The following is a 15,260-nucleotide window of genomic DNA, read 5'->3' on the forward strand; positions in this document are numbered from 1 at the left end:
GAGATTCTCTTTAGACCAGAGATCAGGGCAGGATGTTTTCCTAGCTTGTTTAAGACAATGATCTCGCCGAATCATTAAGGCAATGATATCTCCGGTTACCCGGGGGCATGGATCCTTTCTGAATATTTTCTCCTATACGGTATAAATCTGCACTGTAAAAAAATAATAGTCGAAATAACTCAATAAAATTGAGGAAAAGAATTGCCTTATTTTTATTAAGTAAATATTACCTACGGCATCTTAAGTAGAATTTACTTATTTTGCTGAATAAATTTTTACCGTATATATATATATATATATCTACCACCATCACAAACTATTACATACGCTTCAATTCGACACATATTGAAAGGCTCCAAATTTTATATATACTTGATCGTAGCATCTTAAAAGGAAAATTGGTTGACAATTTCCTGAAATATCAAGTTTTGATTTGTTTTGAACTGGGTAACAATTAAAAAATGTCTTGTCTTTGCTTAGCCATTTAAATGAATTAGTAAATGTTTTAAAGTCCTTAAATTTTCATTCAACCACAAAAAAGAATTGTTTTATTTAAAAAAGAGTTTAATTTGGTCTTAATGAATATTCATAAATTATGTAAATATTTCTATTACGCACTGCATCGGTCCTTACTTTAAAAAGATAAGAATAATCAACATAAATTGTTTGAGTAATACGTATAATTTCTGATTTTGAGTTAAAATTACTAAATTAATACAAGCTGAAATTACTTAAAGTTCTTATGTATTTGATTTTACTTAAATATTCCACGTATGTTCTACTAAATTGAAAGTTTGAGTTAGCAAGACTTAAATTTTGTGCGTAAGTGGCAAAACTAATGTTTTTAAGTAAATTCTACATGGAAAAAATACGTAAAAATTACCAATGAACAAATTCTTTTTTACAGTGTGTTGACAGTTTCCATCGCAGTGTACCAAGTCCATGCTTCATTAGTATTGTAGTGACTTGACCTTTGGAGAACTTTGCATTTGTAAATATTATTGTCTTGTCTTTATTGTGTGGCTTGAAGTCTAGCCTTTTATTCCATTGTCACTCATTTCTTTAGTGACACCTGTTGCATTACTAGAGTGCCACAAATACTTACTCTGGCAAGCACATTCCATACCCTATGGGTTGGGATGTGCAACCACCTAATGTACTGGTATAGCTTATACTGTACAGGGAAATTACACTTGCTTGCTTTATTTGCCACACCCATTTTCATCACTTCTCCTGAGCTGTTCATATAGAGCACACCTATTCTAGAGAGTCGATCGATCAACAGCAAAGCTAATTCAGCTTCATCTTAATTCTTGTCCTATTTCTTCGCTTGTTTCTCTACTCGGTTCTGAGGCCTTATTACTTTATAGAGATTATAAGTTTCTTCTTCTTTACTTAATTCGCGAAGAAGCGTCATTACTTTGTACATGGTCTTACATATTCTTTCTACGGGTGCTGTGCAATATTTGAACTACTACTTGTGATATAATATATGTTCCAAGTATCTGTACTCAACAGGTGTTTCTACGAGACAAGGTAGGAAAGAAATCTATTTCTATTTCTTTTATTTAGGTGATTAAATTCCCTAAAGTATCATTCATGTTCAAGATCTAGTCAATATTGACTTATGCAGACGACCCCATCATCTATCTTTGACGGAAGAGAGTAAATATTTACGTTACCTATTTTTAGACCTTGTCCAGTGAGACGGGGAAAAGAACCACATTCTAGTTTATATAATGACAAGTGCTTTGTAGGTAAGTTCTTAGTAAATCGTGATTTGAAGGGGGGGCAGGGATATCATTGACTCGGTTGTCTGTTTCGCAGTTTCCTCGCGGTATCCAGAAAATATATCCAGTCCTGAGGGAATAGACTCTCTTGATATGTATTCTTTCTGCGATTCATCTTGCTGTTCTGAGGAAAAGGCAGAATGGAGCTGATTCTTGTATTCGGTGGGGTGGAAACGAGGAAACGAGAGAGGGTGCTTCATCAGGTGTGACGCCACGCAGATGTTGAATATTGGTCACGGCCAATAATCGAGCTCCGCTTTTGTTCAGGTGTACGCCATCTCTCGTTAGGAGAGTTGAGTCGATGTTCCCGATGTTAATATATGACCAATTGTTCTGATTGGCCATAAGTTTCAGCGAGCCATTAACATCTTCTACCTTCTTCCAAATTTCACAGTTTTCGTTGCGTCGATGGATGACCGATAAGATAGTAACGAACTCGATGATATGGCGTTTATGTAGTTCTTCGAATAGTGAGGTGAGCTTGGCAACAATTTCAGTGCAATGTCGTTGACCACATTGTTTGTCCAAAGGTGAAGGATAACCTCAGTTGGTTTACAGGCTTGTACACATTCACACACTCTATCATATGCGTCTTCAAGTTTAGCGCCAGGGAGGGCCTACATACAACACGGCGGCGTTTTGATAATCGGGCTGGAATGATTCCCTTTGTCATGGAATCGCCGATTATAAGTATGTCTGCTTTCATGCCCTTGGGCCTATTAGCGTTTTCATGAATAGCACGATGCTTTGCCCTGTAAGCTTTGAGTCGACCATCCATAGAATTTGCTGACTGGTCATTATCCTCTTGTATTGCGAACGAGATTAGGGTCATTAGAGCTTACAAGATAATTCACTGTTTCTGATAATGCCTTCGCATGTTGCTGGAGAGACAGGAGATTGGACCCTATTGAAGATCAGCTTTTGCATTCTTCATGTTTGGAGTTCACCTCGTCATGCTAGTTATCTTGGGGAATTACATCGCTAGCATGACGGCTTTCTGCATGGTAAACTCCTCAGATTTTCGTAAAATAAATTGTGGTGTTCCACAAGGTAGTATATTAGGCCCGCTCTTATTTATTTTATATATTGATGACTTTTGTCGATCATCTGATATTTTGTCTTTCGTACTCTTTGCTGATGACACAAATTAATTTGTGTTCTTACAAAGATTAGTTGAAATAATTAATATTGAAATGTGTAATATTTTATTGAGGATTATAGCGAACAAAATTATATTTAAATCTCCAGAAAACGAAGTATATGTTATTTAGTAAATCTATAAATTCATTGCCAGCAAACATAGTTTTTGAAAATACTCCATTGGAGTGTGTTTCATTTAATACATTTCTGGGTGTAACGGTTGACCAAAAGCTTTCTTGGAAAAATCACATCGACAATATTTGTAAAATTATTTCTCGAAATATTTGTTTTATTTACAAAGTAAAGACATGTCTCCCTCTTAATTCCTTAATTATGCTTTATAGCTCTACGATACTCCCATACTTTAACTACGGTCTCTTAGTTTGGGTTAACACTCATCAAACGTCATTAGATAAAGGGGTTTTATTACAAAAGAAGATTATTTGTATTATTTGTAATTTCCCCTTTCGCTCCCATACAGACGCTTTATTTTAAAAGACTTATATTTCTTTCCAACTTGGTCAATTTATTTATAATTATAAAATTAATATGTTGCCATCTGTTTTTCATGAAATGTTTTTTAAAAATAGCTCAGTTCATAATTACCCAACAAGACATTCAGATGATTTTCATTTACCTCTCTTGCGGACCCTCTCAGCTCAAAAAACATTTATATATGAAGGTCCAAAGTTTTGGAATTCATTATTAAAAAGTACTATAATTAAAAATGTTCCATCGATTAATACTTTTAAATTGTTTTTATTACAATCATATACCCTTCATTGAATTATATGTCGTTGTTGCTTTTGTTTAATACAAGATCATTCTCCACTCGTTGACTCAAAATGTAATTTGATATATTATATTGTGTCTTCTCATGCTTATTTCCTTTCTAACGCGCATTTCTCTCTTCTCAACCCCACATGCCGCTCATTATTTTGTATTATTTTCTGTACCCTCGATCTCTCACTTCTTGTTTCATTGTCTACTCTTTGTATTTTGAACATGTTCTTCTATCTTTGTCGTGTAAAGCATTGTCTTGTCCCTTTCTCGTCTCTGTTGGCATCCTCCTTTTTCTTTCCCCTATTGTGTAGTTTCTTTTGTAGTTACGGATTAGTTAATTGAATTACTCATTATTCCTAAGTATCATTTGAGGTGTTCATACTTGTTCATTCATTGCTTTTAGTGGACCCCTCTGTTTTCAACATGTATTTCTTACATTTGTTTTAAATGCTTATAATTGATTTGTAATTTTTTGTTAGAAACATGAATAAATTGAAAGTGAAATTGAATTAAATTTTTGCCCTGTTCATGTAGGGTGACGAAATTTTCACATTTCTGGGATCAAGGTTGGGAAATATATGACGCAGCAAATCTGTTACATAATCCATGCGGGTTTTTCTTCTTTCTGCCCTACATTCTTCTAAAGTGAAGAAAAAAATCTGAAACTAATTTTCAAACCACAAAGATATTCATGGTTTTCTTTGAAGGTGTCAATGTGCGACACGTACCCTCTAATAGTGAACTCTCCCAACCATTTTTGAATTTGCCCAATCGTTTTCCATGAAAATAAGACTTTAAAAAAAAATCTTGCAACACTTAGATGTCTGGAATGGTATATTTAGAGCCAATCTATTGCTTTGTAATGATTAACATTAGCCTGAAATATAATCAAACTGTAATAATATAGTTGGGAGAATTAAGAAATCGATCATATCAGTTTTCCCAATTTGTATCACTAAAAATATTTAGTTTTCACTCAAACTTTCAGATTATAGTTTATTGTACATCTAGCATTGAAGTCACTACCTTAGCACAATTTACTCTCATCTTAAACAATATTACCAAGTCCATTTTATAAGAACTTAATGGACGGGCTCGGACTGGTTTGGACAGGAAGGGTACTCTAGAACTTTGAGCCTGTTCACAATTTTCCCCGTCGTGCAATTAAACTGAGTGACAATGTACACTGTTGGTCATAATGGTGGAATAATTATTTTTAACCCAATTGATTGAATGATTTTGACAATGATTTATTCCTAATAGATCTAGATGATGGTATACATTCTCGGATGACTTTACAGTTGGGTGTGATGTCTGAATATGCATTTACGAGCGAGCGAAGCGAGCGAGAAAATTTTTTAAGATCTGTGAGGTCGCAGTGCGAAAAATTACATCTTATAAAGAGGAAAAAAGCCAATCGTGATGGGGTTATAAGCACATTCTCATAACGGAAGACTGTAAAGATCTTTGATAAGTAATATAATTATATCATCTTTAAATGCGAGCGAGCGCAGCGAGCGAACTTTGGGGGAAATTGCTCTTAGTCGCTTTAAATAAGGGGCACGTTTAATGATTACATGAAAAGGGGAAAATTATCGAAAGGGATAAGACACTTATTAGAAAAGAAAAGGAGCACGTGTCAAAGTACAAAGGATAATTATAAGAGGTGAAAATGAGGCATTTTTTCACCTGAAAAGAGGCACTCACCAGTGATAAAAAAGAGGCGTTTACGAAAATGGGAAATAGGCATTTGTTGACGGAAAAGGGGCACCCATCAGATTTTGATAAGGGCATTTATAAGAGATGAAAATCTAAAAGGGGCACTTATAATAAAGGAAAATGTGCATTTGTTGAATGAAAAGAGGGCACCATTCAGATTTTTAAAAGGAGCAGTTATGAGAAGGGGAAGGAGCTCTTTCTTTTTAATGGGGGCACTTATCATAAGGAAAAGGGGCACTTATTATAAAGGGAAAGGGGTAGTTATGAGAAGGGGAAGGAGCTCTCTCTCTTTTTAATGGGGACACTTATCATAAGGAAAAGGGGCACCTATTAGAAAATAAGAGGGGCACATGTTAAAATGAAAGGTGTGCTCATCCGAGTTTAAAAAAGCGGTAGTTATTAAAAGGAGAAGGGGCACTTCTTACAAAGGAAAAAAGGGGAAGTTGTCAAAGTAAAAGAAGCACCTCTTAGTTTTGAATAGGGCAATTAACAGAGGTGAAGGGAGCACGTATTAAAAATGAAAAGAGGCACTTCTCGTACCTGAAAAGAGGCACTTACTAGAGATTAAAAAGGGCACTTATTCAAGATAATTTCAAGATTTATGAGAATGGAAAATGGACACTTATTGCAAAGGAAAATGGAAACATGTCGAAGGAAAAGGGGCACGTGTCAAAAATAAAAAGGGCACTCGTCAGAGGTGAAAAGGCAAAAGGGGCACTTTTACTAAGTAATATGGGCACTTGTCAAAGTAAAAGGGGCACCTTTCCTATGTAAAAGGGGCACTTCTTACAAAATAAAAGGGGCACTTTTCCTATGTAAAAAGGGGCACTTTTGGGGTATCTGAAAAAGTGGGGGGGCAGTGTGCCCCCCCTGCCCCCCCCCCCACCCGGGAGGGCCGCCTCTCGGAAGGAGAAAGAGGAAGAGAGCAGCAACAATATAGTTGCTGCTTAAAATGGGTACCAGCCGTATTCTGTCCCTTTGTTTGTATGATTACTTTATATGTATTTTATATAAACCGATTATATTATACGGAAATAAAAACAACAACAGTCATAATTTGCTCACTCCAGAAGGTATTGGCACGATGCAAGACGACAAAACAACAAAAACATAAAAACAGTATGTTTCTTTGCTTTTTTAAAGATCTCGATGCTTTCATTTATTTATTACCGAAATTTGTTAAAATGTAAACAAGAAAGGTAATGAAAAGAGCAATATCTCAAATAAGGATACAAGCTTAAAATTCGTCAACTAAAGTAATCAAGTAAAATCAAGGCTACCAAGGTATTCATAATCACCTTAAATAGTGCAATTTTTTGTTTGTATTCATGAATATCTGAAAAAAAATAATAAAAGGATGAATAACATTTAGGACTATCTTGAAGATTTAAATCCAATTCTCCTTTATTTTTCTTGAACAGGTTGAAATTTATCTTATTATTTCATGTTCATAATACTCTAGTCTCCTCTCTCTTTGGTTCATTTTTTAAACCCTTTAATTTATATAATTTGATCTGTTAGGCCTGTTTAGTTTAATTTCTATGATATAAAGAGAACGTGCAGTTATCAGTCGGACCTTTGGCTCACAAGAATTGTACATGTATTATTTCAGTGTAAATACCTATTTCACTTTATCGTTTAGTTGAGCATATGGGCCTAGTACGCAGATAACCAAGAAAACAGACTAAATCATACATAAACATTTTTTTTTAAAGGGGATCTAGCGATTGTTGGTACATACACGCATGACGGGTGTAGTTCATTACTATGTCCTGTCGACGATCTTATCTTGCCATGGGACCCGCCCGATGTCGCTGTTGTAATAGTCCGAGTCAAATGACAACCGCCCACAGTCTTCGGATCAGTCAGATGCACATATGCACGCCATACACTAGGGATGAGATTCCCAGTCTCGTCCTCGTGGTCGACATCATTGGCCTGGGCTCGCAGATTCCGAGTTCGCAGTAAGTTGTGTCAAGTCAGACACGCCTCCACCACGACAGTAACGTTCTTAGGTTGTAGCTGAAGACAGGTAAGCAGGCATCAAAAGCGATGTGCCAAAATACCAAAGGCATTTTCGACGACCCTCCTAAGAGACAGTCTGTAGTTGAATACCCGGTCATTGCGTGAAAGTTCCTTTTGACTGGATGGTTTCATCCTCCATGTTCTAAGCGGGAACGCATCGTCTCCGATCATGAAATAGTAGGGACTTTTAGATTTGCACGTCGACAGCTTTGACTGCAACGTGTGACGCCATTTTAAGGCCCTGCGCATGCGTCACGTCGTCTCAGTCGGCGATCGAGAATGCGTCAACCTTGATTTTCCTAAATCTAGTACGGTACTATTATCTACAAATGTGTAGAACAGGTGTCACATGCAAATTCACCTCTTCTACACATTTTTACATAATAGCAGTGAAGGGATGTTCTACCAAAGCAATTGTTGAGGATAGAATGAGGAACTGTATATTTTGTCCTCTTTCTTTGTCTGTCATATTCACAGTGTTACTTCCTGCATTCATGTATATCGCCGAGAGCAATCTAACAGATTTCCAATTGTAGTCAACATGGGCAGTTGAGTACGTTGACACGCATGATCAGTCGGCGTTCGTCGTGTTCTCGTCCACTCAATCTAAAAGTCCCTAGTGAACGGGTATGTCGTCACCAGGCAGAGGATCGAGGTTCGGTAGGCCCAACATGTTGTTCTCCAGGGCCGGGCGAAGACGTGAAGAGTTGAACACCCCGGTATCGGAGGCCGAACCGGTTCCCCCCGTGTTACACCAGATGAACTTGTAATCGGCGTCGACTAGAGCGAGTAAAATTAGGGAGAAGTAGCCTTTGTATTTAAAGTAGTTGCTGCCGCTCTTATCTGTTTCTTGATCTCAATGTGCTTTCCGTCTAAGGCACCGCAGCAGTGGTGGAAGTTCCATCTCTGACTGAAATCGCTGGAGACCCTCTGCCACTGGTCTGGTGACGACGGAACGATGGAGAGTTCATCTTTGAAGCTCTCGTAGATTGCTTTGCGGACCTGAGGCAAACAAAGTACACACAGAAATACATTAAATGTAAGTTTGTTACTTGGCAACTTGTAATATACTGTATATATATAACAACAATAATAGTTTTGCTTGTAAATTGATTTTTGAGTTTGAGTTGAAATTACATTTTCTATTCGAGTCTAAAAAACGATTCGAATATAAAGTCAGCAATTCATTTTCGGACTTTTCGTAAAATAACAATGCGTAACGGCCCACATTTACATCCACATTCATTGCTTCAGCTGCTGCCCAGTCATCCGTTGCAGCAGAATTAAAGATATCATTAGACAGAATATTTAAAATCAAATATAATGTATGGACACACATGTTATGACTTTCAAATAGAATCTAACAGATGTGTACATTCTTTGGTTAGGTACGCACTGTATAATTATCTGGACACATGAAATACAATTTTGTCCTCAACTTAACTTGGACAATCAGGTTCTTTGGGAAGAAGTGAGAAATCGTAAACTACAATTTCTAAATAGAGAGCACATTACTTTTTTGTATGTGTGTGCAACTGACCCCCTCTCTGCCAGGAGAATTGATTTTCAGTTATTTTGTCCTGGAATTAATTGTGATTCAGCAGAAGTTTAAAGCTACAGTTATTGTCGGTGATCTGTCGGTCTATTAAATCTGTTGTCGCTGAAATCACTAGCTCATCTCAGTGGCCTAGTGGGTTAAGGCACTGGCGTTCTTAAAGTAGATATTCATTGATTTTAAAAACTAACTTTATTTTCATTATTGCAAAGTTGAAACTTTGATTCGACAAGGTAATCAAAATTCAATGCTTGGAAAACATTCGAAGTAATGATTATTATAAATTACAAAACGCTTAAATACAGCCCCGGCATAGCACCTGAAGAGCTCTCCGAACGCTGCTGAGATGTGTGAGATCACAGTATGGACATGATTTGCACAAGCAGACGATGTCCCATGACATCTCACACATTTTCAGTGCCTGTGTTTTCATCTTCTTTTGAGTTCTTTCTCTTACTACACTACCGTCAGGCTAAATGTATAATCTATTGCCTTACTCTAAACCCCGCATATGTTTTTATTTTGATGACAGATGCAGCGATACAAAAATAAAGGAATCTGTCGCTTGTAAACAAAATAAGACGCCATTGAATATTCAGCTGCACCCACCGCGGTATGTTCGGCGGTTCAAGAGGGAACAAATGCCGTCCTTAATATCATTCCGGGGGGTTTTCAATTTGAAAGTCTGGTTTCTTTGATTGTTAATTAACCCTTATCCTGTGTATTCACAAGCAAAATATTTTAGTTATCAGACTCGGGTCATATCCCCTTTTGTATGGTTTGACATGCCATTACATTTATATACATTAAACTCATTATAATTTGACAAATAATAGCTTCGCAATTATGTTCATTCTTTATGGGATGTCGTCTGCTTGGGCAGTATTGGTCCATATAGTGACGTCATTAAAACATCGTTATTTTTCCGGCGAATCTCTCGTATATCCCAGCTGCTATGGAGGTGGTTGTATTTGTATTTTTATAAATCACCCGGTATTTAGTTGACCTAAAACTTGTACGATGACCATATGTTAGCTTACCAGTTTCTAGTGATACATTAGTTGACATATTTGTGATTTTCTTTGAATTTCACCTTTAACCAGATTTGTAAATCTTTGCAAAACATTTCAAAAAAGAAGAACAGCGATCAAGAACCTTGATTTAAAGGTCGGGTGACATCCAAAAACATGTTGATGTGTAGGGATGCATACAACACATATTTGTTTTATTCAAACATCTAAATATATTTCATAGATTTTTAAATATTTTTTAAATGATTTTCTCGGACCTGCTAAGCTTCACCTTTTAAAAAAATGCTCCCGATTTCATTCATCTTGTGACATCATCTGTCAATCATTAGTGAGCTTACAAGAGACAGTGGTATGTAACTTCCCTCAGATCAGCACATGCTCACAAAAGAATTGCATTCTTTTATACAATGCCTCCACATTACCTTTCTTTTCCTGGTGATGCTACATAATATCTGATAGACCAACTCCTATGTATGTATTGTATGGTCTATTGTAAACATGTCGTCATGTCTGGTGAAGCTACATACCACTGTCTCTTGATAGCTCACTAATAGGGACTTTTAGATTTGCGTGGACTGATACGTGTGACGTCCATTCAAGGCAGTGCATTAAAAGGACGTCGACCGTAGCAATCCACATTGTCTTCGTGCAAATTTAAAAGTCCCTAATGATAGAAAGATGGTGTCATCAGATGAATGAGATGTGGAACATGTTTTTAGGGTGGAGGTTAGCAGGTCTCAGAATTTTTTTTTATTTTAATACTTACAAATCAATGAAATATATCTAGATGTTTGAATAACAAAATATGAGTTGTATGCAGCCCTGCACATCAACATGAATCAACTTATTTTTTAATTTTAACCCCACCTATAAGCTCTGTAACCTAATTCTCTAATTTTCTTTCGAGTTGTATGCCTACCTATCTTTAGTTTACAAGAACAAGAATTGCCAAAGCTGGTGTTAATTTTTTTATTTTATATGGAAGTATTGAGTACTGCTTGGAGTTCAACAATACGCAAAGAACTATGAAGCTCCGTAAAGGAAAGATTTATTTTATATATTTTCCTATTAAAAATCTGTTTAAACTGAATCAGTAGTTACGCACCTTAGATTTTGAAAAATTATTTGTCTAGACCGTGAATAAAGCTGATCACAATTTTAAAATCAGCTATTGTCCTGTTGCGTTTCATTACTTACCACCAGCTTCATTCGTTTTCTTTTATATTAAAACTTGTCTAGAAACCGCTCACTTGTCTCCTTTTTTTTAGGGGGGGGGGGCTGTAGGGAGCCCATATCAACGTATTGAATACAAAGCCTAGAATTACTTAAGCAATGCATGCTGTGTTTCAAATGGTTTAATTTTAATGTTAAACATTACGGGAGAGCATTTTCTGAGCATTTATATCCTTACAATTTCACCATAAATTATTTCTTATATCACATCTCAGATTATAATCTCACAATGTATTTATATATATTTTTAAAGTTTTTAACTCCTTTTCTCCTCCTTCCTCCCCCTCCCCTCCTCTCTCTCTCTCTCTCCCCTCCTCTCTCTCTCTCTCTCTCTCTCTCCTTTCGGGCACTTTTGGGAGAAAAGGGGCATCTACAAAGAGAAACCTCGAAGCGAAAATATACCATTTGTTTACATTGGTATATTCCCCCCTACATTGTGATTACATTGTTAGGGATGATTTAATGTTTGTATCTCTCTTGACACGGTGTGTGTGTGTGTGTGTGTGTGTATATTGGGTTTTTACAGACGTGTATCAATCAATCAATGATTATTTACGTCTGGGGTCGACCTTTAAACGTCACCATCCGGCAGACGTTACTCAGTTTCGAACCTGCGTCCTCGGCTGAATCAGTTTGTAACTTCCATTGTTAGCTGAATTCCAGGCGCACGCCACTACGCCTAGTTACATGGTCTTAGTTATACATGGTCTGTACATGGCCTAAGATACTGCTTATTTATATTCAAGCCTCATACACACACTTTACAGTTAGAAGTGATGGTCTGAATATTTATTTAAGAATTATGAGGTCGCAGTGCGAAAACTTACATCTAATATGTTTGTTACTCTTTAAAAGAGGAAAGAACAATCCTGATGGGGTTTTAAGCACAATCTAATCATGAAAGACTGAATAAAATCTTTGATAAGAAATTAGGCTACGAATATTGTGTTTTTAGGTTAAACAAATTGCCATAAAATATTTTTCACTGCAATGCATTTTTTTATTTATTTTTATAGTAGGGTCCCAAAAATGACATACTAAAAGTCCGAAAAAATCCGTGTAGTGAAAGTGTACCTAATTTGCATAAAGCCAATATGGCCGCTATTTCGAGCATTTTCACTTAGATTTTGTCATTTTGTTCAACTTGTATGGGCTGTTGTGGCACTAAACAAATTGCAATACAATATATTTCACTGCAATGCATTTTAGTAAGGTCCCCAAAATGACATACCAAAAATCCGAAAAGATTTGTGTAGTGAAAGTGTGTCTAATTTACATGAATCCAAAATGGCCTAGATTTTGTCAAATTATTCTCCATACATACCTTTTAGCAAACTTTAAGTGTACTTTGAAAGTCAAAAATGTAATTTCCAAGAATGCTTTTGTTTGCACATGGTTTCATATGCCCAGTTGATTGTTTTAATCTGCTTGAATTCAAAATGGTTACCAAATTAAGCATTTTTGTAGAGCATTGATTATACCTTTATTTTTTGTCCTATGTTACAATTTGAATAATTGCGACAACGCTTATTCATGTTGTAAAAATATTTTTATATTTTAAATGTATCATAATTAGGTCCTTCAATTTACATATACACATACATTTTCAAAAAAGTGGGTTAATTTGCATACATTTTGTGTTGAATCTCACCTTTAAGTGCATTTCAGAGCAGCTTTAATATGTGTATTTTGGTTTACAATCCCAGTTCAGTTGTTATTACAGGATGCAGGTCATGAGGCCTACAGTTTGGTATACATATTTTAAGTTGATTAGAGTAATTAATAGTCTCTAACAAACGTACATTGATGTGGCATGCTGATCAGTAGTAGCATCAAGTTGTAGGTCTAATAGTGGTGAGTTAGTGCAAATAGTGCCACGACAATTAGTGCAGGCTGTTGAACATTGGAGTCCATACTTCTGGCACGTGCATTTCTTGGCTGCACAGTCTTTCTTGCATCCACATCTGATGACCTTAAGGAGTGATGCGGGTCCTGGTGTTGTATCAGTTTTTATTGGACGATACTTCCCATCCATGACCTGCCAACTCAGTTTCCCGATGTCAGGTTGTCTGTCATTCCTGTCTATTTTAATATATGAAAGTACACACGGCAGACGGCGGAACTTTGCTGCTGCCGAAGTTAGTGGCAAAGTCTTTGCTTCTAAAGCAGACAAGATTGATGATACCTTTATGCAATACTTCTGTTGAGTCATCACCATTGAGGCATACAAGACTTGTAGTGTCTTCTCTCCAGCTGTAATGATGGTCTCCTTCAGGTCTGATGCTGGCTGACATACCATGGCAAGCTCACATAAGTCGTCCGATCATTCTTCATGATTGTATTCAGTGCTACGCCTTTCCCTCGTCTAAATATGCGATACGTTGTGTCGTAGCCCAGAAGCACATGGACAAATAGAGAGCAGTAACACACACTATGGCCCGAATTCACAAAGCAAGGTTTGAGCTCAGACCAAGGTTTGAGCTCAAACCTCCTTTTGTTTCGCCAAACCTCCTTTTGTTCTTTACAAACCAGGTTTGTAAAAAACGCGTAAAACGCGTCATATGACGTACGAAAATCAAGGTTTGTCGACAAACCTCCTTTGTGAATTCGGGCCTATACGTCCTAGAGATTCCTTCGGCTGTTTGACATTCCATGTTCGGTTCTTCTTGGAGCTTGCCTTAGGCTCAGGTGCAAACAAAAAGTCCTTTGTGAAAGGTTTGTGTCATCACCGACAAGAATTGTGGCTTTAAACTTCTGCTGAATCGTAATTAATTCCAGGAATCTGCTCCATATAGAACAACCTGGGTGCTAAACAACCTCTGGAAGTTCCTATAGTGAGCACAATAGGAACTTTCGGAGGTTGTTTGTACTCGTGGCAGATGTATGTTATATAAGTTTTGCTTTCAATTTAGAGCAGCATCAATGAGGAAATGGGCCCGTACAACTCTATAAATCGCCTTTCCACCCGGCATATGGCATACACTACTTCAAGAAGTTCCTGGAGTCCTGAGCCCGTCATCAAATGTCCTGTAGAACGGTCTGATTCAAGCCACTGTCACTTAATTGGCTGGCTCCTAATTATTGTGAGTGCCTTCCACCATAGCGGCGGATCAAAAGTCAAAAACAGGTGTATAGTATACAGTTTAGCATGGGCACAAACAAAACGCAGAGTGGAGTAAACACAGGATGGATCACTGGGATTCATGTCAATAACGGAGAGAAACAAAAAAAGATGACTGTCCAGGGTAGTTGCCGTTGTTTACCATCTGAATCGTTCCGGGTCTTGGGAACCGCAGTAGTATAGATGTCTTCAACAACACATCAAGGTTAAATGTTGGATATTCTGTTCCCCGATTCACAATCGGCTGGTAAACCAGAGGTTGTACAGTTGTAGATGCATTGAAGTATTCAATGTTGATACGTCCAACAGTGTTCTCAACGGATACTGTTTATCTAGGTACAGGCTCACAGTTATTTTTAACTGGGGTTTTGGTGGCTATGATGCCCATCTGTGGAAAGTACCTGATCCCTCAGGAGTGTCGATATTATGGTCGACATTGTCTGCACTCTGCAATATACTGAATGCACTCTTGAGAAAGTGCCACACTTCTTTCATATTTCTTAACCACCGGATAAGACCATTAGAAGCATTGCGCATGCAGAGTGTCGATCAGAAAGCGAGATGAGAATTGATGATGTACAAGCTGAAGAGGAGCAAGGAGAAGCCATAGCCGTATTGCGTGCATTATGGCTTGCCTAATAGATGCCAGCATCACATCTACCTTTTTGCCAACAAACATGTTCCTCAATGGCGCTTGCAGTGAATCTGTGAGAAATGCAAGTCAGTGGTAGACGACATTTCAGCAAAAGTTGGGTAAACGCGTCACTTGCAATTCTCTTTAACTTGTCGTCATTCTTTATGCGGTGAGGCAGCAATCTTTATGATCCTCATTTTCTCCTGCTTTGGTGTGTTGTTCTTTGGCT

General features: G+C 37.2%; 1 protein-coding gene across 1 annotated transcript; it reads right to left on the minus strand.

Moving 5' to 3' along the window:
• Positions 1-8,252: 8,252 nt before the first annotated feature.
• Positions 8,253-13,575, minus strand: LOC105446899. Its single transcript, XM_011684307.1, has 2 exons — positions 13,462-13,575; positions 8,253-8,459 (listed from the first exon to the last, which is right to left on the minus strand). Exons 1-2 carry the CDS (start codon positions 13,573-13,575, stop codon positions 8,253-8,255), a joined length of 321 nt encoding a protein of 106 aa, XP_011682609.1.
• Between the last annotated feature and the right edge of the window lie 1,685 nt (positions 13,576-15,260).

The sequence above is a fragment of the Strongylocentrotus purpuratus genome, unplaced genomic scaffold (genome assembly GCF_000002235.5).
Source record: "Strongylocentrotus purpuratus isolate Spur 01 unplaced genomic scaffold, Spur_5.0 spur5_scaffold_11, whole genome shotgun sequence".
NCBI classification, from domain to species: domain Eukaryota; kingdom Metazoa; phylum Echinodermata; class Echinoidea; order Camarodonta; family Strongylocentrotidae; genus Strongylocentrotus; species Strongylocentrotus purpuratus.